The sequence below is a fragment of the Tetranychus urticae genome, chromosome 3 (assembly GCF_039701765.1).
Source record: "Tetranychus urticae isolate SD_2017Ah chromosome 3, NJAU_TeUrti_SD_1.0, whole genome shotgun sequence".
NCBI classification, from domain to species: Eukaryota; Metazoa; Arthropoda; class Arachnida; order Trombidiformes; family Tetranychidae; genus Tetranychus; species Tetranychus urticae.
Window position 1 is genome coordinate 16,436,619 of NC_142960.1, and position 26,201 is coordinate 16,462,819.

Consider the following 26,201-nt stretch of genomic DNA (forward strand, 5'->3'; position numbering starts at 1 on the left):
ATAATGATTTGCTATTATTTCAAGTCAACTAGTTATTAGATTAAGTTTTGATAGGAAAAGCAAAATTATTATTTTCAATTATCCAATCCTAGTATTGGTTTAACCATCAGAAAGTGTCTTTATCTGGTTTAGTGCTCAAAGACACATTCATCGTTTATCTCATAACGGCTTTGTCATGATACAGGTTTCAAACTCGAGTTTGGTTATAATTGCTCGTTTAAGCTGTTTAGATCACACTAAAGATTGAACTCATTGCACATTATTATTGGGACAAAAGTGACCCAACATTTGAAGTTTTGTTTTGCTGCTTGAAATTGAATTATATTTGCATTTGCAAAACTGAATCGCTTAACAACTCAAATTCATGTTTTATACGGAATTGTTTCCTTGAGTTGGTTAAGAGTTTTCAACCGACGGAATTAACCAGACAAATCACTCAACTTCACACTTCTGCTGAAATGATCAGAATCATAAATTCAGTATTCATTTCGTAAACACTAAAGTTGTTTTTTTCCTACGCTCGAAGGTTTGACTTATTGTGACGATAAATTGTGACAAGCTGGACTGATCAAAGTGATGACACTGATTAAGGTTGATCTGATCGCAATACTTGATTTAGAAAACCCAGTTTTACAAAATTGAAATCAACAACAAATTGTGTCTAAGAATTAATTTGGATCAAATTGTGATTGCTAATGATTCGTGCAATTAGCTAGATCTTTCTTTACAATTCCAGACGTTTGATTGTTGAAGAGATGAAATGAAGAGAAGCCGATTTATCGGAGTTTTTGGACATTTTGTGCTTCCATTGACGACTTCCCAAGACTGTTTTGATTGTCTCCTGCATTGATCATGATGGTGATGGACGATATGCTGATGAAGAAGCTAATCCTAATCATGTCTCATTCCCATGATCAATTTTTACTTCCGATTTATTAGTTTGTTGCATTTTCAGTGTTGGTGGATCAGCAAAGTAAATAATGAAATGGGAAGAGAAATGATTGGAATGATCAGAATGATGATTTAACTTTACTCAAACAGTTAAATCACAGAATGGATTACATTGATCTTGTAATCGAGAGTGAGAAGTAAAGGAAATAAGAAAATATTATTTAATAACAATTGGAATGTTCAATTGATTCAAATCTCATTTAATGATCAATGAAACAAACCAATGAGATGGTTTTGTTTCAAGTTGATTCTTTGGTGGAGGTATTAATGTTATTTGATTGTCACTGCCAGTTAGAAGTGAGATAATCAACAGTTACACCGAGAATTTACAATCAGTCAATCAGTCAATTATCTTGCTTACTTTAAAGATGAAATATTACTATGAGTTATCAACAGAATCAATTGCAACCAATTCAACTTTCATTTCGTTAGAAGGATTGGTTGGAAAATAGCATTTAATTCATTTTTTTTCACCCAAATCTGCTTCAATATACTATCATCCATGAATGCTTATCAACTATGATTACATGAGGTTAGACAATAATATTTGTCAAATAAGATATTCAAGAGTAAAGCCATCTTAAGCATATTAACAAAGCAACCAGAATCTGGTTATCACAGCATTTATGGTTAGGATTTTTGGATTTGGTAAAAATTGGAAATCTTTTTGGTTAAAGGTAAATCTGGTCAATTGGGTTGAATTATATCTTGTTTGGGTTGTTTTTTGGTATCAATTTAATGTCAACATTGTTGCTATTCAGCATTATTGTTTAATTAATTGGTTTATTGGTTAAGATTAATCAAGTAATCGAGATTTTGTCTGATCAGTTGAATTGATTTGAGAGTTTTGATTGTAACAATATAAAAACATTGCAATAAAATTGATTGAAGTTTCCTCATGTTGATAAATAATGGGTTGACTAGAGTAAATTTGATTGAAATTATCTGATATAATCAGTGTATCAATATGTTTTAAGACCGTTATTAGATCAACTAATAAAACTGTTTTATTTATTAAGAGACTTCACTCAACATGATAAGGGTAAAAATAGGCAATTTAATGATATTTTCATTTTGTAAGAATCTCAAAACCTAAAAATGTAAACATTACACTTAAATATTGAACACTTAATTTGTTATCGACCATTTTGACCTGTCTTCAATTACCTTGATCTATTGGTATCTTGTTGATCGTCATTTATCAATTATCGATCTATCGATAGCTTTATTGTGTTCGCAATACTTGATTTGATTGACCCTAAAAAAGAGTCAAGTAATGAGGAGAAACAGCGACATCAGTGAGATAACTTTACCGATGGTGAAGAAAGATAAAGCTACTGTCTTGTTTTTATATCAAATTATTTTGTTGTTAATTGTATTATATCTTTATTATCTTTGTTAATTCCCTGGAAATATGTCGATTTGAATCAATGCCAACAAGATTAAATAGCTGGAAAGATAATCACGCAGGCTAAGGTGCTAACAAAATGAGTTACAAACAAGGAAAACTGAGGTAAAAAGCTGATTCACAGAGGGAGACAAATCCAAGTGTTTGTTAACTTGTAAACAGCTCAAACAGATATGTGACAATCAATTGGTACGCAATCAATAATTTGTAACATGGAAGCAGATTCACTCGTTGCCATATTTTTCACGATTAGCTGTTCAGTCAATAACTGGGGAATCTCAAGATGATGTAAACAGTCAACATTATCGTTTTTTGTTTTCATTCAACGCAATATTTATCAAACAGTTAAACAATGGAATTTCAATTACATGGAAGCCTCATGGGTTTTAATCAACATTGGTGTGCAGATTTAATCCACGGAGTCTGGTAGATGATGGTTTTCGAATCGTCAACTGTTGAACTGTGATTTTTCAACTATCTTGGCTGGTTATCTTGGAGGAGATAATTACCTAGTCCACTTGTTACTTGCGTCTTTAAATCAGGTGAGAAACATTTTTTCTTTATGTATTTCTGTTTAGACTAGATTTTAATATCATAGTACAACTCCATATTTCAAGGATTTTATGTACTTAACCATAATCAAGATTATTCAATTCATATGGTTAATTATACAAACACAAATCTCAAGTCATGTCCTTGCATTATTTTCCGCCTTGCTCTCCTACTAACATTTTGATTACCTATGCCGAGACTTTAGTTGTTCAAATGAATAGTATTTTTATTAATACATTCCGTATTGATCAAAAATCAATCAATAAAAGATTGACAGTTTTCTCTGTTTTAATCCGTTTCTCCACTTATACCTAATGTACATGTATAGGCTTTCATTAATTTAATATCTATTATCTACCTCCAGCTGATTTCATATCCAAACACTGGTTCTACACGTGAAAGAGAATACCTAAATAACGATTGGCAATGACGAGATAAATCGGACAAATAAGGTAGTGATATGAGTTGAAATTATTGTGAAGGGATTTCCTATTAGATGGTTTCCCGAAGATATCAAAATCATGCCAAAGGATCGTTTGGATGCGTGATAAAAGAGCCCCCAGCTGATTGTATTTCCATAGAAAAGTGATCCAAAACGGGTTCTTTCGTTAAACCCAATCGTAAAATAGAGTAGTCAACAGTAAAACAGTAGATTTATTGGAAAACTGACTTTACATCTTTCCTCTGCTTGTTTTCATTTTCTGGTTCTCACTCTCTCTCACTCTTTCTCTTCTTTTCTTTGCATTCTTTTGCCTTCTCTGCCTTTTTCATCTTCCTTCAGCCAGTCTCAACTCACCTCTATTCGACTCTTTTCAGTCACCGATTTTTGTTATTACCACGATATTCATTTATACCTAATTCCATTCTTAAAGTCATCTTCTACAATTTCATATTTTGGTTTTTTAACAGTTTTGTATCATGTCTGCACTTAAGAAAATTTGTCTTATTGGCTCCGGTAATTGGTAAGTTATCTTCTGTTCCTTCTGCATGCTATTTTTATTCATTTTAAATATTTTCTTTTCTTTTCTACCATACTTTCGTCACATTTTCCTTTATCCTTTTTTGTATCCGCTTAATAACATTTGAATTTGTTTCGTTATATTTTATTTCAATTTTTGATAATCTTTCAGGGGATCAGCCATTGCCAAAATCGTTGGGCATAATGTCACTAAATTTGATTACTTTGACAAGACTGTTAAAATGTATGTTTACGAAGAGATTGTTGATGGTCGCAAATTAACTGAGATAATTAATACTGACCATGAAAACGTTAAATATTTGCCCGGACACAAATTACCTGAAACCATTGTTGCTGTTCCAGATGCACTAGAAACTGCCAAAGACGCTGATGTAATCATTTTTGTCGTTCCACATCAATTTGTTGAAAGAACTTGCGCTCCACTTAAAGACAAGATTAAACCTAGTGCCATAGGTCTTAGCTTGATCAAAGGTTTTGGTGAAAAAGCTGGAGGAGGATTGGTGCTCATATCCGATTTAATCAGTGAGACACTGGGCATCAAGGTTTCTGCTCTTATGGGAGCCAATTTAGCTCATGAAGTTGCCGATGAAAAATTCTGTGAAACAACAATCGGTACTGAAGATGAAGAATCTGGTAAAATATTGAAAGATCTCTTAGATACTCCAAATTTCCGAGTAACTATTGTTCGTGATCGTTATACAGTTGAAGTTTGTGGGGCTCTTAAAAATATTGTTGGCTGTGCTGCTGGTTTTAGTGATGGCCTCAAACTCGGTGATAACTCTAAAGCTGCAGTTATAAGATTAGGGTTAAAAGAAATGATTCGTTTTGTTAAGACTTTCTATGGTGACAATTTTGAACTATCTACTTTCTTTGAATCATGTGGTGTTGCTGATCTGATTACGACTTGTTATGGTGGTCGTAATCGCAAAATATCTGAAGCTTTTGTAACTTCTGGTAAAACCATTGAGGAATTGGAAAAAGAATTGTTAAATGGTCAACGTCTTCAAGGACCGCAAACGGCATACGAAGTATTGAATTTGTTAGAGGCTAAAAATGTAACCGACCGATTTCCACTTTTCTATGCTGTCGCGATGATTTGCAAAGGTATTATACCTCCATCTTCGTTGATTGAGTATCTTCGCAAAGAACCATCGGATTGAAAGCATGGAAAGATTGAGTAATAAATTAAAGGAAACCCAGAGAATCAAAATGTGTTCTCTTTAATTTTTGGATAAGTTCCAAGATAAAGCATACTGTGCAGAAAAATTTAAAAAGATATCTGAATGGCTATTGTCTATTTAAAGCGGAATTTTCATTCATCACTTGAATTCATCCATCTCTATCTTCGCAAAATTTTAATACTTTTTCGCTCCAACGATCGAATTTCATTAACTGGATTAGTTTTTGTCCTTTCACTCCAACTTAAAATTGGTTATCGAAATCTCCTAATTATTGTACATCCAGAGTAAATCATGTTATTGAAAATTAAGTTGCGATTTTTGCAAATGTTAGAAATATTTATTTAATGATAAATCTATTATTAAAATGTTTACTTAATTGACTATAAATTACTAATATTTAATATTTAAGACCCAAATTATTGTCTAATTATAGTTCTATGCAATAAAAATAAGTAATATTTAATCTGTCCATTTACCTCGAAAAATCCATTGAATAATTCATTCATTCATATTTTTCATTCATCAACTTGGACCTACTCGATTGATATTGTGATCCTACCAATGACTGCTAATAGCCGATGAAACAAAGAGAGAATCAAATGGCCAATTGAATGACAAAAGAAATCGACCTTGATTATATCCTTTAACTTCTCAGCAATCTATTGAAATCTGGAATCGAAATTTTTCATCTAATTGAATTAGGGTTAAAATTAATGAGTCTCATTCAGAAAGTGAAGTCTTTCACGTGTTCAAAGCATGTTGAAAATGTCCATTTGATGTTAATTACTCTAAAGTGGAGTTTTCTCTCAACAATTAGAAAACTGCAGAATATTGACAATCAAGAGAAACAATCAATATTATCAAACATTAATCGTTGAATTTACACCAATCATATTCAGTATCTTTATCTTTACATCAGATAATTTTCATTTTCACAATAATTTCTCAAGACACTTGAATTTCCTTGATTTTACCAAGTCAGAATTTTGCTCGATATCACATCTGAAATATCTTTTACAGAATATTAATATAAAACGATTTACCAGCAGAACCTAAGATTGACTATTGCCATTAAGAATCTAACTAAATTATGAAAAAATTACAGCGACCTTAATCCACCTCAGTTGTAAATTTTCACTACGAATTGCCAACTAACAATAAAAAAATAGCTGTTACATAAAGCTTTAATTTATTGGCAATTTATCAGAGAATGAAGAAGTAAGAAAAGCTAATCATGATTACTCAATGAATAAAGCTAAATTTGATTGCATCTTTATCTGCATCAATAACTATAATACCTTAAAGCTGTTTGAGAAGTGAACAATAAAAGGATTGGACATGAATTAAATAACAATGATTTTAAAACGAATATAGAACTTGGAAAATATAAAAAAACTAAAAGGGTGATTCATTTTTCTACACAACAGGTTAATTAGCCAATAAAAAACAACTATTCAAGGCGATATAGATAATGATCCTTAATATTAATAGAAATCAGAGGGGCAGAGATTTACGACAAAATTAACTCGTAGCAACGACCCAAGTACTCGCCAAAACTTGAATTAACCTTGAATTGAATTTTCTTTACACAAGTTGAGCATGGGTTCAAATTTGCCTTTGGCATAGTTTCCCTAGACAAAGAAGTAGCCGACCTTGGTTCCAGCGATGGTTATTATTAATGGAATAAAATTTGATAGATCAAATAATATTATCAACGAGATGTGAATTTTTAATAAATACGCGCAATCAGCAAAAAAATTGGTCAACTTATTTAGGGAGATTCATAGTCGGGTAATGGGTTGATGGTGAGGAATGTTTTGGTGGAAGATCCTTTGTCCCCAAAATGTCTCGATTCCCGATCTCTCCATCTCTAGGTGACAAACAATTGAGAGTATTATTAACATTATTGCATTTGAGACTTACCAAGCAGTTCTTACTTGGTGAGTGGTGAGAAATATTTTCACTGTGTTTATAGTAAGCAACTCTTGGAAGTCTTTTACTAGATACTGGAATGGTCGAATGAAGTTGGGCATCGCTTTCATATTGCCTCATCACGCCTTCCCAATCTAAAATTTAGAGTAAAAGAAAATAAAAGTATTTATTATTTTGAGGCTTAAAAGAAAAAAATAGAACATAAAAAATAATATAAGATTTAGCATGAAAATAAGCTAAAGGAAAACAAAAGTCCAAGCTAAATAGATCTCAATTCTTATTCGGTCCCTGCAAAAAGGTTTGTTTTTCACGCAAATTAAAAAGAATTAAAAAAATATAAATTGCTACATAACTCAGTGATACATATCAATAGTTGTCTATTTTTATAGAAAGCAAACTAAGAAAAGCAGAATATGCAATGTGATAAACAAACAAGTATGATGACCGAATTCAGAAATTTTGACGTTTTACCAGCCTTTCAAATAAACATGTAAAATGAAGATAGAGCACATCATATTTTGATAATGCTAATATGAAGCAAGCTATTTCGAAATATTCTCATAGTCAATTTACAGGTAAATTTGAAATAATTATTAGCCTAGATGAATAAATCAATTTCACACCTACATCTAATCAATAGAACTGAAAAAAACTACCAAATTTTCAATCTATGATAAAAAATGATCTAGGATGGCAACACAGTCAGATGGAAAGAGATGCAAAAGTTGGATTATTTGAATCGACTAAAGCTGTCAAGATATCAAGCTAAAAATTTAGCATCGAAATTCAGCTTGATGCTTAATCGACTTTGCCTAGTTTCGGTGATAGCACATACCAAAAAAATTTTTAGATTAATAATAAGAGGCTTTTAAACTTAGGGTCACTGAAAAGAGATGCAAGTAATAAATCAAAGCTGGATAAAATCGGCCAAACATCATATGACAATTGCATATAGAGAAGGATCATAAGCATGAGAATGACATAATCTGATCAAACAAAAATAAAAATACTGATGAATTGATAGATGATTTTGAGTGTTCATGATCATTTTGTAACATACTTCCATGGATATAACTGATCATTTCCTGGTGCTGCGGACTGATAATTCTTGATTCCCGTGGGTAGTGGTGGTGATGATAAGTTTTTTTACCGGAAGATGAATTATGATAAACATGCCGTGTGGAGCTTTAAACGTGACAAAAAGGGAGGAGAGAAAAGAAACAAGCGTGACATTAGTGGAATGATGACAAACCGATAATTTGGTTCACACAGAGCAAAAACGCAAAAATAAGATTTGCCGGTCATCGACAAGAAAGAAATCCACGAATCTTACCTAATATCATTAATGGGATAATTTTCACGGCGATTTTTCATATTGCCGCGATTCTCAAAAGCATCCATCCTAGGAGGCAGACCTGAGATGATAAAAAATAAAACAAAAAAAATTGTAGATGAAATGTAAATAGCGTTTTAACATTTGAGATGCCTATGTTTTGACTAGAACTTCAATTTCGCAAAAACAATTTTCAGACAGCAAATTTTCAACGAACTAGTCATAAATAAATAATAATTGTGACAAACATCAACTAAGAAAAAATACTTACTTCGCCGAGATTTAACTAAAACCTTATTAGTAGTTGGTCCTTTAGATAGCGAGTACATGATGGTTCACTTGGTGGTGGAACAGGTACCAAAACAATAGTTTACAATAAGAATAGGTATGATGGACAGTGTTATTAAATTTTATAACAAAAAATATAAATTATTGAGCAATTGTTTCAATTTTTATTAAAGATTTAAAAATGGATAGCAAAAGACAGAAGAAAGAGCGATTATACAGTTCTTGTGTATTTGTGTATAGATTTGCTGAAAAATACGCAAAAAAAGACTGATTTCATTCAGAAAGAAAGAAAGAGACAAAAGGGAGAAAGAGAGAGAGAGAGTTGTATCTTGGAATGAGTATAGAGGACTTCTGATCCAAGATAGGATCCTCCCAAGTTTGAGTCAATCTACTTCCCGCCGATGTCTTCTTTATCTTCTTGCTATCTTTTCTGATTGTCTTTGTTTTTATTTATTTTTAATTTAATTTTATCCTTACTATCTTCTATAGTTATTATTTGTGTGACAATTTGCTGACATGGTTCGCAAAGCTCGAGGTAAAGAAGCTGTTCAACCTGGGGAATCAGTGCCTTTACCTGGACCAACAGGATTACCTAGCACAGCTGCCCATGTTATTGATGATTCTCTTGATGGGTCAATGCTAAGTGCTGGTGATGAAGGTAATTCGTTATTTTCCAGTGTCAAAAAGGGTCGTGCAGCATTGCAGGTAAGAATTAAATCTTTAGATATGAACCTAATTAACTATAGCTTCATTCATCTTTTCTAATCACTTGTTATTTACCTCCTTCCATTCATTAGTCTGTTGTTGATGAATGGATTGAGTCTTATCGCCAGGATAGGGATGCTGCAACTCTCGAGTTGTTACAATTCTTTATCCTTGCTTCTGGTTGTAAAGGAAAAATTACTGCTAAAATGAAGGAGACTATGGACAATGCAAGAATAATTAGAGAATTAGTTGAAGAATTTGATGATCAAGCTGGAGGAGACTATCCAATAATCACTAATGGACCCCAATGGAAGAAATTCAGAGCCAATTTTTGTGAATTTGTCCATACACTGATTCGCCAGTGTCAATACAGTATTATTTACGATCAATACCTGATGGAAAGTATGATCTCATTTCTGATTACATTGTCGGACTCTCAAGTCCGAGCTTTCCGACACACCGCAACCTTAGCAGCTATGAAACTTATGACAGCTCTTGTTGATGTAGCTCTTACTTTAAGTATCAACATCGACAATACCCAACGACAGCTAGATAAAGCTCGCCAAGAAAGATCAAGAGGAGATAGACTGGATAATCTAGTCCTTAAGCGTCAAGAGCTTGATGACAATATGGAGGATATTAAAACGATGCTTGGTTACTTGTTCAAATCAATCTTTGTCCACAGGTATCGGGATATCATTCCAGAGATAAGAGCCTTATGCATGTATGAAATAGGTACATGGATGAAAAGATTCCCCAATTATTTTCTTGATGATTCTTTCCTTAAGTATGTTGGTTGGACATTGCATGATAAAGTTGGTGATGTAAGGCTTAAATGCTTACAATCTCTACTTCCTCTATATGAAACTGAAGAAATCGCTCGCAAAATGGAGCTGTTTACAAACAAATTCAAAGAACGAATTGTTGCCATGACACTGGACAAAGAGTACGAGGTTGCCGTTCAAGCTATCAAATTGATAATCAGTATACATAAATACCACCGAGAAGTGTTGACGGATAAAGATTGTGAACATGTTTATGAATTGGTCTATGCGACTCACCGTGGAGTTGCTCAAGCTGCTGGAGAGTTTTTAAATGAAAAATTATTCCAAGTAGACGAGGAAGCTACTTCAAACTTGTGTTCTCGAAGAGGTAAAAAACGTTCAGTTCACACCCCACTGATACGTGATTTAATTACATTCTTCATTGAGAGTGAACTTCATGAACACGGTGCATATTTAGTCGACAGTTTGATTGAAAGTCACCCAATGATGAAAGACTGGGAATGTATGACCGATTTGCTCTTAGAAGAACCTGGTCCAGAAGAAGAAGCTTTAGATGATCGACAAGAGACAAGTTTGATTGAACTGATGGTGTGTGCAATAAAACAAGCTGCCACTGGAGAATACCCTATCGGAAGAGGTCCAGTACGTAAACAAATATCCACTAAAGAAGCCAAACAGGTTGCTGATGACAAGAATCGTATTTCCGAGCATTTCATTGCTTCACTTCCTCTCCTTCTTGACAAGTACAAGACTGATCCTGAAAAGATAGCTAATCTCATGACTATTCCTCAATATTTTGAGTTGAGCTATTATTCACAAAACAATGATCAACTTGAATCTTTACTTCGTTTGGTTAATGTTTTGGTTGAGATTCATTCTGATTCAGAGGTATTGGAAGCTTGTGCTAAAGCTTATGAATATTTATACGATGAGAATTTCACCTTCAAAAGAGAGGTTTGGGTATCTAAAAGCTCATTGTTAGATACTCTTGTCTTGAAAAAGCATAAAGATGCTGTTGAAGCATATTCAGAACGTCCTAATGGTCGTGATGAGAGAGAAGCAGTTGTAATGATTCTTAAAAAGATTGCTGCTTTTATATCTTGCCACGACATGAGCTCCTATGAAATGTGGGACACTGTTTTCGAACGGTGGATCCGTGGTGCTGGCTCTGAAAATGCTGATAATGTTCCCGAAGATGCCATAAAATATTCTATCAGTATTTGTTATTATGCTTTGATATGGGAACTTCATGCTCTTTCTGAAGCTAGAAATCAAGGACCAGTTGAACATTACACTCGTAATCGTTTGATAGAATTTATTGCTGAATTGCGAGATACATTGAGCCATCCTAATGAAGACATAGCCCAAGAAGTACGTATCTTATCTAACTGAATCTTTTGACATTTAGTGCTATTTTTTCATTTAATTTAATAAAATTTCTTCAATCCACAGGCCTACTTCAGTATTTGTGATTTGTTACTGATGTTTGATCATCAACTCGAAAACGATTCACCAGCTGTAGCACAATTGGTTTACCGACCTAATAATACTCTCATCAAACAATTGGAATCTTTCATTGTTGAGCGAGTATTCGTTCATGATGAAGAATCTGAAGGTAAACTTTTTATTTCTCATTCTTAACTATAATTGAAATTTAACGTTTTATTTCTTCAAATTTAGATGAACCTGGAATACAAAACTCTGTTGAGAAGTTGCACAAGAAAAGACATTTACTGGCTGGATATTGTAAATTAATTATTTATAATGTAATTCCTATGCGACATGCTATTTGTGTCATTCGTCATTATGTCAAAGTAAGTTTGATTTTCATTCATGATAATTATTTGTATATTTAATGATGTATTTTATTTCTAATATATAGTTCTTCAATGATTTCGGAGACATTATCAAAACAACACTTGGTAAACTTAGGGAAATGAATAAAGTTATTTGTGCCAAAACTATGGCTAGTGCTTTGATTCAAGTTTTCAAGGAATTGCAGGTTGAATCGCACCAAAATCCTAATGCATTTACAAAACAAGATGAAAACTTCTTGGCTCTGAAAGAGTTAGCCAAAAGATTTGCTTTGTCATTCGGTTTAGATAACCAAAAGAATCGTGACGCAGTTGCATCTCTACATCGAGAAGGAATCCATTTCAGTTTTGATAAACTGGATAATCCTATTGATCCTCTTGGTCCTCCGCCTAATTTACCTTTCCTTGAAATTCTCAGTGAATTTTCAAACAAGCTTATCAAACAGGATAAAAAGACTGTGTATGTATTTGAAATTCACATTATCCAGTGACAATTTTCATCATCTTTTATTGAATTTTTTCTCATCCCTCTTACAGCCTCAGCTATTTGGACAAATGTGTTCAAAGCGCGTTACCTGGTATTCATAACGATGAATGGCAACCTTTGATGAGCTATCGAAGTAGCTTGATTCAACACAATGAATTTGATCTTCCTCTCAATCGTGCCCCTGGCCGTCAGTACCGAGGTCGGAAAAGAAATCGTGATGATAATGGTAATTTACTTTTATTTAATTTTTGTTAACTTTGACCGCTAATCTTTTCAATTTATCCACTTTATTCTAGATGAAGAAGGTGCTGAAGAAGACCAAGTTGAGCATGAATCCGAAGCCGGATCTGAAATCGCTGAATGAATATCTTGAATTATCCACTTTCACGTGTACAAAATCTTTCCAAATTCATCCATCACCATATTTCTCATCATTTCGCATTTTACCAATTTAATATATTTTAATTATTATTTCTGTACTTTATTCGAACCTTGATCTTTTATTTTATATTAATTCAATATTCATATATACCGTGTCATTTTTAATCGTGACTGTTTATATGATGTCAAATAATTGTTCATTTGATGTCAGAAATTTCATCAATTGATTGAGATTATCTATTGAACTATGTAAACTTTGAAAGACTCACAAGATATTCAGTTAATTTTGACTTATTTAGGTCATTTTCATGGCCATGGTAAGCTACAGAATATCGTACTGAGATTTTTAACCATTTTTTAGAGTTTTACATTGTATTATCACCCTGGTCATTGATCATTAAAGATAATCATTGTATACAATATTTTGTCTTACATATTTTGATTTTCGCTAATTTTTAACGAAATTAAACATTCAAGTTTTTTACCCATGAGAAGCAACTATGAAGTTGATAAATTGTTTATAGATATAAGTTTATCTAATTCAAATGTTTGATTAATTACTGGTTACCTTCAACATAGTGGTTTAATTGTAAATAACGATGTAACAATAGTTGAAAGAAGACGTAACTAGCCACTGATTTTGAACAGATTTTGGCGAATGAAAATAAAGATACATTCAAAGATAAATGGAAAAATCTTAGTCCTTTATTGTAATACATTATTGCAATGGACTCTTGTATTCTCCTTTTTATTATATTAACAGGAATAATAGTTTTGTTGGTTGAGTTAAACACCAATGAAAGACGATTGAATGAATCAACAAGTTAAATTGTTACAATAGATAACACAGCCCTGAACAAATACATATTTCAACTGGAAAACAGAATCTAATTATAAATGGATCTTTGATCACTTAAACATTGCATCCAACAAATTTGATATGCTTTAAAATTAGTATTTTGAAAAAGGAACACTGAAAAAATCAATAACAAGATATCGGTTAAATGTAAATAACGATGCAAGAACAATGGAAAGAAGACTGAACTAGCCACTTATTTTGAACAGATCTTGGCAAATGAAAATAAAGATACATTCAAAGATAAAATGGAGAAATGAAAACGAAAAATCTATTCTCAAAAGAATTGAGTTGCGTTATTAATCATAAGACAAAAACTGTCTAAGGACAGTTGATCAAAAATCAAGGGAAAAATTAATTTAAAATTAACTAAATCACAGTCTCTTATGAACATTGGTCTCATAGCTATTCCCTCCCTTGCCATTTCTTAGTTAGTGTGAATGATAGACAACAATTGGTCTTGGTTTTTTGTTTGTGTTTTGAATTTCAGGCCAACTCAATTGTCCTTATAGTCCTTTATTGTAATACAATATTTGCGGTGGACTCTTGTGTTCCTTGAGTTTCTGTTGAAGTTCGGGTTCAACCTGATCCAAAGTTATTGAGCTTTTTTGCGGGAAAAGTGCACAACACAAAGGAGTTGTAAATATTAGACTAGAAAAAGTAAATAAAAATAATTTAAAGTGAAAAGATCAGTAAACATGAAAACAAAAAATTAGATAAATAACATAGATTCACATCAGATGTATTTGAATCAGTTGATACTTACAAGAAACCACATATTGCAACTTGCAAAGGAGCATTAATCCATGGCATTCTTTTTAAAACTCCTCGTTTCTCCAAATAATTCATGAAAATTGGCGGTAAGGCTAAGAAAGTTTGCAACAATAAGAAAAGATAAGCTCGATTAGGGCAAAGATTTGATTTAAGATGGATGGATAATGAGATTTTTGATAAGAAAGATACTTACTCATTCCAGGAACAGCCATTGCAATTCTCGAAAAAGTTACTTGAGAGATAGCCTTTTTAGCTGCCACTTTAGATTCGCCAACGAGATTATTATTCTCATCATACAATGCGATACCTTCTTTAAGCTCTCTAAAATTGTTTTCATAAAAATAGCATGAGAAAATTATGAGTCAATATGTAATTAGAGATAAAATGAGCAAATAATGATTCTCACTTTGATCGCATCATGGGAATGTTAACACAATTGGCTGCAGCGACTGCACAAAAAGGTACAAATCGGCCAACTAGAGCTGGAGCTTTTTTCACTAAACTATTAAGACCTAAGGCAGTAACAAGTGCGCCACTGGTTGCAAAAACGTAAGATGTACCCAGTTGCCTGAAATTAGAATAAACAAATTAATCAAACGATTTTTTATTTTATAGTCAATAATGAAAACGTACGAAAGTGGTATGTCTGAAGTTCCGCTTCTATTGGTGTAATTTACAACAGCGTTGAAAGACTGGTTAAACCACTGCCAAAAGACAACTTGACGAGTGCTCCTAAATTGCAATAAAAATAATAGCAAAACACAATTTCGATTAACATGATATACATATACATGATTTAGAAAATGTTTCAAGTGATTAGCCTCTAAAAATATCTCAAGATAGTATTGCAAGTAAATCGAAACTCACTTGTAGAATGTTAACATACATCCAGTAATGAACATGTTCATTGGTACTTGAGCTGACATCCGTCCAATTAAGATTTGCTTCTCTCCAGTTTCTGGATGATGAGCACTATCATAAAGATATTTGTAGTACCATAGTTGATCTTCAGTAATAGGGCCTACATCATGACCCTTCCTAAAATAAAAAGAAACAGTTTAGATTGATGATAATGTTTCTGGCATTAAATTTAAAAGTACAATTTAACAGAAATGTACCAAGCACTAAGACAAAAAAAGAAAGAAAAACAAGTAAAAATCTTAAGTTTCATAGTATCTTACCTGTAGTTTTCAACAATTTCCTTTGCTCGCTTAATTTCATCAGGAGACTTAAATAGATTCAATGGATTAGTTACGACGAAAAAATGTTTGGCTCTTCCCAAATAGGTACTTTGATCATAACGAGGTGACTCTATGTCAATCTTTTTCTGGACAACCGAACTCGATGTTTCCATGTTTAATCAAAGCTGTGGATAAAATAGTAAAGATGTTGGATGATAATGAAAATTTAATAAGGTTAATGAATGGGTCGACTGTAAACAAACACAGGGAAGACAACACGAACTGTGCAAGTCTAGCAAAAAAAACTGAGGAATCGTAAGCAAAAAGTTACAAATAGAGCAAAGAAATGAACTTACATGAAAAGTCGTCTACTGAACGTCGTGATATTGATCTCTCAGATAAAAGCAGCAGATATGGTAAAAAATCAAATGCTACATCAAAGTAGCTTTACAATAGATTTAGATTAGATTTCCATTTCCTTGAAAGTTGAGAAGAGTCAAGATGTACAGATTAATAATCTGTATGTTGAAATTTTAGTAAACAACTATCGATAAAGAGTTCGATCTATCGACAGAAAGCTTCAAGAAATAATCTTTTCAATTCAAATCAAGCTGTAAACAAACGCTCCGTAGTTGTCGATCGTCTAGCAAACATGATGAACCATCTCAGGAAATTTAAATCGACCTGAACCGATTCTTTATTCAACTCATCTTGAAAATTATTTGATGTCAATTGGTAAGGCTGAGAAGTAACTGTCAGCTAATTTCGCCTTCTTGCTTTCGGCTTAAACATTTAAACAAAATTAACCCAATTAAATCATCGAAAAGGCACAATCTTTTCAACAATTATTACCTTAAAAATCTTTTGATTTTAATTAATTTGCATTAGTTGTCTAGATATTTAAATCATTTCAAATTTTAATCATTGTAAAAGTGAATTACGATGCCTACGATACTATTAAGACTTATTCAATGTTTGTTATTTTTACAAGATAGGTGGATTAATTTATCTTTGGATCAAATAATATAGTTATTTTGATTTATTTTATGATTTAAATATTATTGCAATTAAACATTCTGTTATTAAAATACATTAAAACAGAGAAAAAAATTCCCTTGTTTTGTATTTGGCGCTTTTGTGGATTCAATCTTTGAAGGAATGGATCCTTGCTTGAAGATTAAGCTGGAAGAGGTTTGCTAATTTTGTCAAATGTTATTGTTTTTCTGTTTATCTTTTATCTTTTTGAGTGAATTAAAATCTTATTTTCATCGATTGTCTTTCTCACTTTGACAGCATATCGCTAGTTAGCTATTCTTTATAATTGTCTCAATAAATAAATCAAAATGGCTGGTGTAATTAGCCCTGAAACACCAACAGCGGGAATTTCTCGGTCTGGTCGGATCCGTAAGAAATCGGCTAAAGTTATTGAAATGGAAGAAACTGAGAAAACTGTCGAATCAGTAGATAAACCTAAACCAGCTCGGACACCGATTGGAATCACGAACAATGGTGTAACGCCTAAAAAGACTTTCATTGAACGTGATTTGACCAATTCATTGAGCTCCAAGCGTCTTAAAATCAAAATACCTCCTATAAATGATAATTTCAAAGACACCGTGATGATGGAAGGTGATGATGATGATATTGCTGACGAAAACATTGATGATACAGATTATGATGGATTAAACATGTCACCAACTATAAACTCTACATCTCCACCTATTAATTCAGGTAAATAGCCTTTTCAATGCCCCTAGAATCGACTCTTGAATTCAAGGTTGTGAGTGTTTCAGACTACAGCAAATTTTGCCTCCTAAAACTTTGTTATGTAGTTTTAAAATTATAATTATTTTATTTTCAACTTGATAAATCTACCGCCAAAAATTTTTTGTTACTTAAATTGTATTTATTTGGCAGACAAGCTCCAGATAAAACATTTTGTTTATTTAGACTTCGTTTTTTGTCACATTTTACGCGGGCTTTCATATTGTTCGAACTTATAAAATGCTCTGTTCTTTTTAATCTTTTTAAATGTAGGCACCGCTCTTGGAGTTTTACCTGTCACAACTGTCATCCCCTCTTCAACACCCTTACCAGCTATATCAACTTTGGCTGCTAAAAAACATGATAAATCACCCAAAAAGTCTACGAGTTCAGATACTTCATTTAGTGAACTTGCCATCAAACCCATAAAGATTAGTCGCAAAATGGTTGAAAATGACTCTGCGGCAAACAAATTATTTGAACAGATCACATCTGGTCAACCTCACATTGATCATAGACGTAAAGGTTTCAGACGGAAGTTCAAATATGGTATTGTTGGTAATGTTGACTTTGGTTCAGATGATAATGACTCAGACGAAGCATCTTTGGTTATAGCTAATGATCCTCAAGATTCTTTGGCATCAGCAATGGCTCATGTAAACAAGATGAAAACACCTAAAGCTGAGCCGGTACCGGAAGTCGAAGAAAAGGAAGAAAAGAAACCTAAACGTCAAACCAAGGCTAAACTGAAAACACCATTAGAGGGAAAAACTCCTGAAAAGAAAAAACGTGGTCCGTTAATAACAGCTTACACACTTTTTGCCCGAGAAAATCGTTCTAAAATAGCTCAAAGCAACCCTCATTTAGATTTCGCTGGTGTTAGTAAAAGATTAGGTGAAGTGTGGCAAACTCTCCCCAATAAGGAAAAAATGCAATGGAAACGGAAAGCGGCTAAAATGGCCCAGAATATGCATCGAGCTTCAGATCCAATTAGCTCTTTACCATCTAAATCTACCTCAAGTCATTCTAAATCTTCAATAATTTCAAAACTTTCATCCACTGTGACGCCTAAATACTCAACAAAAAGTCAAGAATCGACCTCAACTCGTAAAAACGATGGAGGTTACGTCGATGTAGCATGTCATTTAAAACTCATTGGAGATTCACTTACCAACATAGGTCAAAGACTAAATGACCGTCCAGGTCTCGCTAGTTCAGTTTCTTTATCGGTACTTCTAGATTCAACAATTTGTGCTATGGGATCTTTGGTTGGTCTAACGAGGTTAGTTGAACATTCCAACGGATGTCCCAAAGAAGTACACGATAAATTAATGGATAACATCTCATTCATTATGCCTGGTATTTAAGTGAAACCTCACATAATTATCGCACTTTAATTTCCTCATTTCTTTCATTTTCTGCTAATCATTGCCCATCTTTTGATCATCTGTGAATATCTTCCGTGGAAACTTTCATTAACTGAATTTACTTTGAATATTCATGTAAAAATCATCATCCTCATTGATATGGATGTTTGAATTAATCTGAGAAAACTCTTAATTGTTTCAATTTTATCCTTTACCTTTCCTTAAAATCCCAATGTCAATCAATTCTATTTTATTCTTCACTCTTTCACGCATCTAATTTAAATTTATTATATGGATAATCAGTGAACATCTATTCAACTGCAAATTTAATCTTTCTAGTTTCTCTAATTGGCCAATTACTGTTGACTGTTATCCATTAAAGTAAAAGACTCATCTGACCATTTTTCGTGTTTTCTCCAAGATGTTGATTTTCTTTCAAATTTTTCTGAATATTTATATTAAGTTATGTTAACAAATTGTCATGAAAAATCAGATAGGTCAATAATTCAATAGGTTGTCAAGAATTTAAGTTGAAATTAATTCATTATATTATTTTAATAAGTTTAAATGAATCAAAACTGAAGTTGACTAACTTAATTTTTCTTCGTTAATTTTCATTTATTAAAATTTTGATTTTTTACTGAGCTGGGCAATAATTGAAGATCAATTAAAAAGTAATGAGTAGTTTGACAATTTGGCATTGCATGGCTAAGATTTTGCTGATTCTTGAATATCATATGGTAATTTCCACTTTGTAATGATAGCTTTTATGGGTAATTTTTTTGGAGGAGACACAATGACTTCTCGAGTTTCAGCATTCAATTGAAATTCATAAGCCATGTTTTTTTCTTTAACTTCAGATTTGATGAAATGTAAAATTTTGTCTAAAGTAATGAGACATTTTTTCTGAGCTGTAGCGTGATATTTTGTTTTAAGTATACTGGCTGGAAGCACTTTCAATTTACTGAGAGTAAAATCCTCATCAAGATCTCCACAAATAAGTGTTTCGAGGCCAGTAACCAGTGCAGATGCCCACCAATACAGGTGACGATAAAATGAAATATTAAAGCCTGTGTTACGTCCTCTGAACAGGTAGGGTATGAGTTTCAAAGCTGCAAAGTTAACTTGATCAATTGGCTTATCCACATCATCTTTATCTGCCACAAACTCTGTAATACCAGTGTGTAATATACGATGTTGGCCAATTTTTGAAGATGTAATAATACTGAATAAATCCTGATCAGTGTCAGAGTTCAATTCACGCTCTTCAACTCGTTTAGTTATCTTTCTGATAACATTCAATCTTGCATAGTTCATTTTATTGGTTTTCCTAGGATTATATTGGGGTGTGGGCTCTACCCCATGTAATTTACGTATGTTGTCTTCAATAGTCTCTCCATCGGCTAAATGCATGAAAATTTCATTCTCGATCCTGAATGCAATTATAGTCCAGTCACTTTCTTCATAACATGCAAGCAATATTCTTTTCAATTCCAGATTTGTACATATGAAATCAATCTGCTGTTGTGGATCGTTTTTAGGATTTGGACCTCTAATAATTTCTTCATGTTTCCCAATCCAGTGCATGAAATACTCCCATATGCCTGGAAGATCACATACATAAGATTCAGAATTGTATCCTTCAAGACAATTGATTGGTATGTTCAACTTGGTCGCGTCTAGATACCTCTGCGATGAATTATCAGAGCGATATACTTCTTCACGTTCTTTGTTATAGTAGGTTGAAAAACTTGTAATCCTTTCTGGTCCAATAAATCTAACATTACTTGTTACGGGTAAAAACTCGAGATCCAAAGCATCTTTTCGTATCCTTCCCATTACAATTTGATACTTATTTAAACACAATGCAAAAATAAAATGAATCACAAATTGGAAATGTTGTAAAGTTAAATAGAGAGTAAATAAACTTATCTAATAAAATAAAATCAGAAAATTGCTGAACTTCCTCATCCAACCTGTCAAGTTTCTTGATGAAAGTTGAATCATGAAACTTTGTGTGCTTATAGACCTCAACAAGCTGACATGTGAGTCCAAATACCGTATATGTATCATCTTATCCGGAGACGCCCCTAGTGGTGAAAGTCGTACTCAAAAACGGACGTATTGAAACGCGTTTTAGTCTAGTCAAGTATTGCGCGCAGAGAACCATTATTTAGACTATGATTAACGATAATGGTCACTCCAACTCGTGCTCATATTACCTGAGCTATCGTCTCGATAAACTGGTATTACAAAGCATTCAGAAAATCAATGCGAAACGATAAATTAGCAAATCAAACCTAATAGAGTATCGACCCAATTAGACCGATGGACAAGAAGATCAATAAAAATTTGATGTTTTTAATCAAGAATAAATTTCCAAACAAAATTAACGAGCATTCTAGTTTGAATTTATTATGTGAATAATCAGTGAACATCCATTCAACTGCAAATTCAATCTTTCTAGCTTCTCTAATTGGCCAATTACTGTTGACTGTTATCCATTAAAGTAAAAGACTCATCTGACCATTTTCGTGTTTTCTCCAAGATGTCGATTTTCTTTCAGATTTTTCTCAATATTCATATTCGTTATGTTAACAAATTAGCCATTTTTTTAAAATAAGTCAAAGAATGATCTGGTTGTCGATCATGATCAACCAATTAACAAATGGCAACTACAAAAGTTTTGTTGTAAACAAACAAAAACAAATCATATTTCCTTTAAATTTAAATTTATAACGAGTCTTTCATTCCCATTATCTGATTTAGTCTGGAAGTTAATGAAAAGAAATTTTCAACACGGAAATTTCATCTCAAGTTACTATCAGATTTATCTATTCTGTATCATGAATTTTCAAAATATTTGAAGAAAGTTTCATTTCGTAATATCGTACTTTTGTTCAAAAAATAATCATTTACTCTGTATCTGTAGATTTGTCTGATGAAATTTTGGTGATCAAGATTTAAATTTTACTTTTCAAGTTTCTCCAATAAAGTGATGTTTGAGTCAGATTGATTTTGCATGCAATTTAAGTTTATCTTAATTATCCGAGTATTTGTTCGAGTGAGTTATTTCCACCTTTAGGTCTGTCGATTCACAGTCGATCTGAAAATTACAAAATATAATACCATTGGATAAAGAAATATTCAGTTTTGCTTGATTATTCTTTAAAATTTATATGGAATATTTTTTGGGTATTCGGTCATGTATCACATTTTGATGTATGCCATTTCTGTTGATCATCATAAAAGTATCAATTTGAAATAAATTGAAAATGAACAAGTGTTTTAATCAAAAAATGATTTTATTTTATAATTTGCTTAAAAAAGGCTCGTTAAGGATTAGGACTTAGAGAAACACAAAATACAATATTTCAACAATCGATATTACAATTAAATGATATGTGGTTTTAACCTTATATCTGTTTAGTTGAGCCGAGATAAAAATACATTAATCACTACTATTTATCATTATTAATTCGAGACAATTACCAGGCTTGTTGGACAATTGGGGCTTGAGCAACTTTGTGGACGATTGGGGCTGAGTAGCCTGAGTAGTATGCTGGAGCAGCAACTTTGGTTACAACTGGAGCGGGTGCTGAGTAGGCATAAGTTGGAGCAGAGTAAGCGTAAGCTGGAGCAGCTACTTTAGCAACAACTGGAGTTGGGGCAGAGTAGGTAAAAGCTGGGCCAGAGTAAGCATAAGCTGGGGCAGCAACTTTGGTTACAACTGGGGCTGGGGCAGAGTAGGTCAAAGCTGGGGCAGAGTAAGCGTATGCTGGAGCGGCAACTTTGGTGACGACTGGAGCTGCGTATGAAGGAGCAGCAACAATCTGAGCTGGAGCAGCGTATTGTGGGGCAGTGTATTGGGGAACAGCGTATTGGGGAGCTGCGTATGCTGGAGCAGCAACAACTGGAGCTGGAGCAGCATATTGAGGAGCGGCAACAACTGGAGCAGCTACTTTAGCGACAGTTTGGGTGGTTGGAGCGGTTCCAGGTTCGTTCGTGATAACTTGAGCGCGGAAACCTGAAATCAATGGTTATGAATGATAGATTATACATAACAAGGCTTTTGGATCGAGTGACTGTGGCTAATCACTGACTTGAAATGGTTATAATAAATTACAGTTGTTTCATTTGATGGATGCTTGAATGGTCCATTTATCCATCAATTGAAATGAATAAACTTTCACTATCAACTGTTGTGATTGCCAGATTTGGAGTGATTGAAATCAAACCAAAAATCAACAACTCAATCATCAATTTCAATCAGACTTCACTTACCGTGGACTGGGTCAGCAACGTAGTTAACAATTCGTTGTCTTCCATCGATAACTCCTAAACTGTATGAACCAACAACTTGTCCATAAGCGTTTCCTTGTTCCTTTCTTGAGGTTCCACCGGTAGCATGGTTTTCTTGGTAAGCGAAAGCGTAGTTACCAACAGAGTCTTGGGTTCGGGTTGAGACTGATGAACCAGTGTTAGCAAGGTTAGCTGGAGCGTAACCGGCGGTGGCAAGACCAATAAGAGCGAATAAGGCAATAACCTGGCGAAATTAAATGAAACATTTTATCAAAGAGAATCACAATTAGAAAATTAGCTTTTAAAATCCAATTGGAAAACAAAATGAATGGCTCAATAATAATGGAAGCACAATTGTAATGGTAAACTTTCATTACCTTCATGGTTGTTGTTGGTTGGTTTGTTGGTTGGTGTTTACAAGTTGATTAAGAAATGAATTGATTTAAAGTGATATTTGATTGTCGATTAACCATTCCTTTTATATGAAATTCATCGAGGGACAATCGACTGACCATTAATTGTAGTCACCTCCCAATCAACAGACGGAAAACGAAAAGCTAAAATATGTATTCAACTAATACCATTATTGATACTAATCAATATTAAATCCTCCTTCTTTTACCACAATATCAACCTTTTCAGGCTTACTCAAGCTCCATCAACTGTCCTTCGTTACCTATCCATCCTTCGCCTTCTTATTAGCGCTCATTTAATAAGTTTAATGATTAGTTAATTGTTTCATTTCGTCCATCAAACTGTCTTTGTCAAAAAAACATTAAAAGCCACTTCAATATCAAAAACAGATCAAATTCATTTATGGTCATTACTACTTTACATAAATCAGATTATAATAAACCTGACTCCTTAATTCAAGTAAACCATAGAAGTATTTAATCAAAACATAAATCATTGAAATAAAACAATGATTAAGGTTAGCCTTTTGATGTCTACTGTTTGTTGTTGATTAACTTACCAAATTGATGCAAGATAATCTCAGTTTTGATTCTGATATTGAATTATTATCATCTGATCAAGTAATAATTCATATAAATAAACGCTTTCCCAGATAAACTGTTACCGATTTAAACCAGTAATTACAAATGTTTAACAATAAGACGATTAATAACAGCAAAATGATTAAAATAAGTTACAAGGTTTTTTATTGTTTCATTTCAACTCTTGATATTTTTAGCTTCAACAAAACTTGAAGTGCTGTGATTAAATTGTCCGAACCAAATCATTGAGTTTACATTGATTAGCCAAAACTTCACATGCAGCTACAAGGTAACACATGATTTTGGCCTCAAATGAATAAATCATTGTTTTTATCTTCAATCGACTTGAATTGAAAGCCATAATTTTTGTAAACTATGGACATGTTAATCAGTGATTGAATGTGTGAATGTTATCATGATTATGCTCTGGAATCAACTAATTATGCTGATAATAATAATTAGAAGGAAAAGTGATTCTAATGGTTAACCTTCAAAAAAACCACGCCAAATGTTAACTTATTGATTTTGCTTTTCTGTCCATTTATAATTAATGGTCAAACAATTTCAGGTTTGCCTTAATTTAATTTAACACCAAGTATGAACATAAAGTAAATCAACTCACAAACTGTCCAGCCAATTTGTATTACATATTGAAAGCTGTACAAAAAAACATAAACATGAAGGTAAAGTTAAGTAGCAAAAAATGAACACCCATTTAGCATGGAAACACAAATCAAAGCCTAAAGCATAAAGACAATTAACGAATTATTACTGATATTGATTTTGATCGTTATCAACAACAAATCAATATTAATCCTGAAAATGCTATTTTCAAATTAATTTGCGTTTTCCAGTCAAAGTCAATGTCTATTGATAAACCTTTCACTCTTGATTTGGACAATTACAATAAAAGGATAATTTGAATCAAGAATTTTTCACTCACGCATCTTTACCGCCAACGCTTTGAAAATTAACAATTCGTGTTAATTGCTTGTTTGATCTGAACAAATGTTGAACATTAAAACAAAATCGTAAGTAAAATGTTTAACAACATGTTCAACATGATGTTGAACAGCTCAAGTTAATCAATTAAATGTTTAATCAATTTTTACCGTTGAGTTATCGATTGAAAAGTTAAACTGTTATACCTTGATCTAATTAACAATTTGATTTCAGCTTTAGTGTACAAAAATGATTGACCAAATAAACAACAAAAAGTCAACTTTCACTGATTGACAAGATTTCATTGATTTTACATTCGGAAGAAACTTGATGATTGAATCCATTTCATGTAATTGGATGTATTTTGATGGGTTTCAACAAATTGATCAACCTTTCAACAATTTGGAAGCAACTAAATTGCCTTTGATTAGGACAACTTATCCTTTAGTGGTAATGGTTACAAGTTGACCATTAGAAGTGACTTCAACTGTGGACTTGTTGTCCGATGAAACTTGTGTCTCTGATGGCTTAATTGATGTAAATTTGAATCAAGGTAAATTGTGTTCACTTGAACTTTTTATTGTATTGTATCTGATAATGCTTCAGGCAGTTTATTGGGTGTGTGTTATTGAGATTTAATTGCGAAAAGTGATCGATGATTGAGGGACAAAAGTGAAACGGATAATTTATCAATATTAGCTGTTAAACAAAATGTTAATTACTATTCAATAGTCATTTGTTTTCAATTTTACATCTAATTTTAATGTCAATTTTGGCCTTTTATTCAAATCTTTAAATCTCTAATTCGCGTTATGTTTCAATGTAAATTAGTTGGCTTTCATTTACATCCAAAACAAGGTTGAAATATTGATGATTTGCTTCCAACACTGACAATCAGATTAACTTGTGTTGACATAAACTGTTAATCATGAAATGATCAAAAAAGTAAAACATTTTCATCATTCATTAATCTTCGACATTTTGCTCGAGCTTATACTAATAAGTTGCCATTTATTGTTAAACAGCAATCAATCTTGTTAACCAAGATTTGGTACGCAAAGAAAGTGCAATCAATGCTTTGAGCAAGTGAATTAGCATAAAGATCAGACCTCTGATTAGACAGTTTACCAGATCTTAATCTGATTTATTAAGCTTATAATTTCATCATTAAATGATTAATTTTTAGGCGAAATTAATTAGTGAGTTCAAGTGCTAATATTACAG

General features: G+C 32.7%; 6 protein-coding genes across 10 annotated transcripts; 3 read left to right on the forward strand and 3 right to left on the reverse strand.

The window, feature by feature from the left end:
- The first annotated feature begins 2,519 nt into the window (after nt 1–2,519).
- LOC107363284 (Glycerol-3-phosphate dehydrogenase 1) lies at nt 2,520–5,542 on the forward strand. 3 transcript variants are annotated; one of them, XM_015930491.3, is made up of 4 exons: nt 2,520–2,901; nt 3,276–3,363; nt 3,821–3,873; nt 4,042–5,542. In XM_015930491.3, the coding sequence occupies exons 3-4, from the start codon at nt 3,830–3,832 to the stop codon at nt 5,048–5,050; spliced, it is 1,053 nt and encodes a 350-aa protein (XP_015785977.1). In that variant the 5' UTR covers nt 2,520–2,901; nt 3,276–3,363; nt 3,821–3,829; the 3' UTR covers nt 5,051–5,542. The 3 variants fall into 3 exon arrangements, with proteins under 3 accessions (XP_015785977.1, XP_089125599.1, XP_089125598.1); XM_089269473.1 differs by lacking the exon at nt 3,276–3,363 and having other exon boundaries at nt 2,602–2,901; XM_089269472.1 differs by lacking the exons at nt 2,520–2,901; nt 3,276–3,363 and having other exon boundaries at nt 3,691–3,873.
- A 1,237-nt stretch (nt 5,543–6,779) lies between these two features.
- On the reverse strand, nt 6,780–8,883 carry LOC107363257 (uncharacterized). Of its 3 annotated transcripts, none has more exons than XM_015930455.3 (5): nt 8,608–8,883; nt 8,337–8,418; nt 8,064–8,188; nt 7,009–7,137; nt 6,780–6,941 (listed from the first exon to the last, which is right to left on the reverse strand). In XM_015930455.3, exons 1-5 carry the CDS (start codon nt 8,663–8,665, stop codon nt 6,853–6,855), a joined length of 483 nt encoding a protein of 160 aa, XP_015785941.1. In that variant the 5' UTR covers nt 8,666–8,883; the 3' UTR covers nt 6,780–6,852. The 3 variants fall into 3 exon arrangements, with proteins under 3 accessions (XP_015785941.1, XP_025016763.1, XP_015785940.1); XM_025160995.2 differs by having other exon boundaries at nt 6,995–7,137; XM_015930454.3 differs by having other exon boundaries at nt 6,780–7,137.
- A 126-nt stretch (nt 8,884–9,009) lies between these two features.
- LOC107363256 (cohesin subunit SA-1) lies at nt 9,010–13,216 on the forward strand. Its single transcript, XM_015930453.3, has 7 exons — nt 9,010–9,329; nt 9,422–11,485; nt 11,567–11,729; nt 11,795–11,928; nt 11,997–12,388; nt 12,466–12,641; nt 12,712–13,216. The coding sequence occupies exons 1-7, from the start codon at nt 9,141–9,143 to the stop codon at nt 12,777–12,779; spliced, it is 3,186 nt and encodes a 1,061-aa protein (XP_015785939.1). The 5' UTR covers nt 9,010–9,140; the 3' UTR covers nt 12,780–13,216.
- A 263-nt stretch (nt 13,217–13,479) lies between these two features.
- Nucleotides 13,480–16,110, reverse strand: LOC107363329 (Sideroflexin-1-3). The gene is made up of 8 exons (XM_015930546.3): nt 15,964–16,110; nt 15,608–15,792; nt 15,294–15,464; nt 15,060–15,158; nt 14,833–14,994; nt 14,620–14,747; nt 14,419–14,518; nt 13,480–14,303 (listed from the first exon to the last, which is right to left on the reverse strand). Exons 2-8 carry the CDS (start codon nt 15,778–15,780, stop codon nt 14,159–14,161), a joined length of 978 nt encoding a protein of 325 aa, XP_015786032.1. The 5' UTR covers nt 15,781–15,792; nt 15,964–16,110; the 3' UTR covers nt 13,480–14,158.
- Nucleotides 16,111–16,826: 716 nt separating this feature from the next.
- On the forward strand, nt 16,827–19,136 carry LOC107363326 (uncharacterized). The gene is made up of 2 exons (XM_015930544.3): nt 16,827–17,338; nt 17,645–19,136. Exons 1-2 carry the CDS (start codon nt 16,951–16,953, stop codon nt 18,736–18,738), a joined length of 1,482 nt encoding a protein of 493 aa, XP_015786030.1. The 5' UTR covers nt 16,827–16,950; the 3' UTR covers nt 18,739–19,136.
- A 2,888-nt stretch (nt 19,137–22,024) lies between these two features.
- LOC149093492 (uncharacterized) lies at nt 22,025–23,483 on the reverse strand. Its single transcript, XM_089268676.1, has 3 exons — nt 23,418–23,483; nt 23,023–23,284; nt 22,025–22,765 (listed from the first exon to the last, which is right to left on the reverse strand). The coding sequence occupies exons 1-3, from the start codon at nt 23,421–23,423 to the stop codon at nt 22,227–22,229; spliced, it is 807 nt and encodes a 268-aa protein (XP_089124802.1). The 5' UTR covers nt 23,424–23,483; the 3' UTR covers nt 22,025–22,226.
- Nucleotides 23,484–26,201: the final 2,718 nt, after the last annotated feature.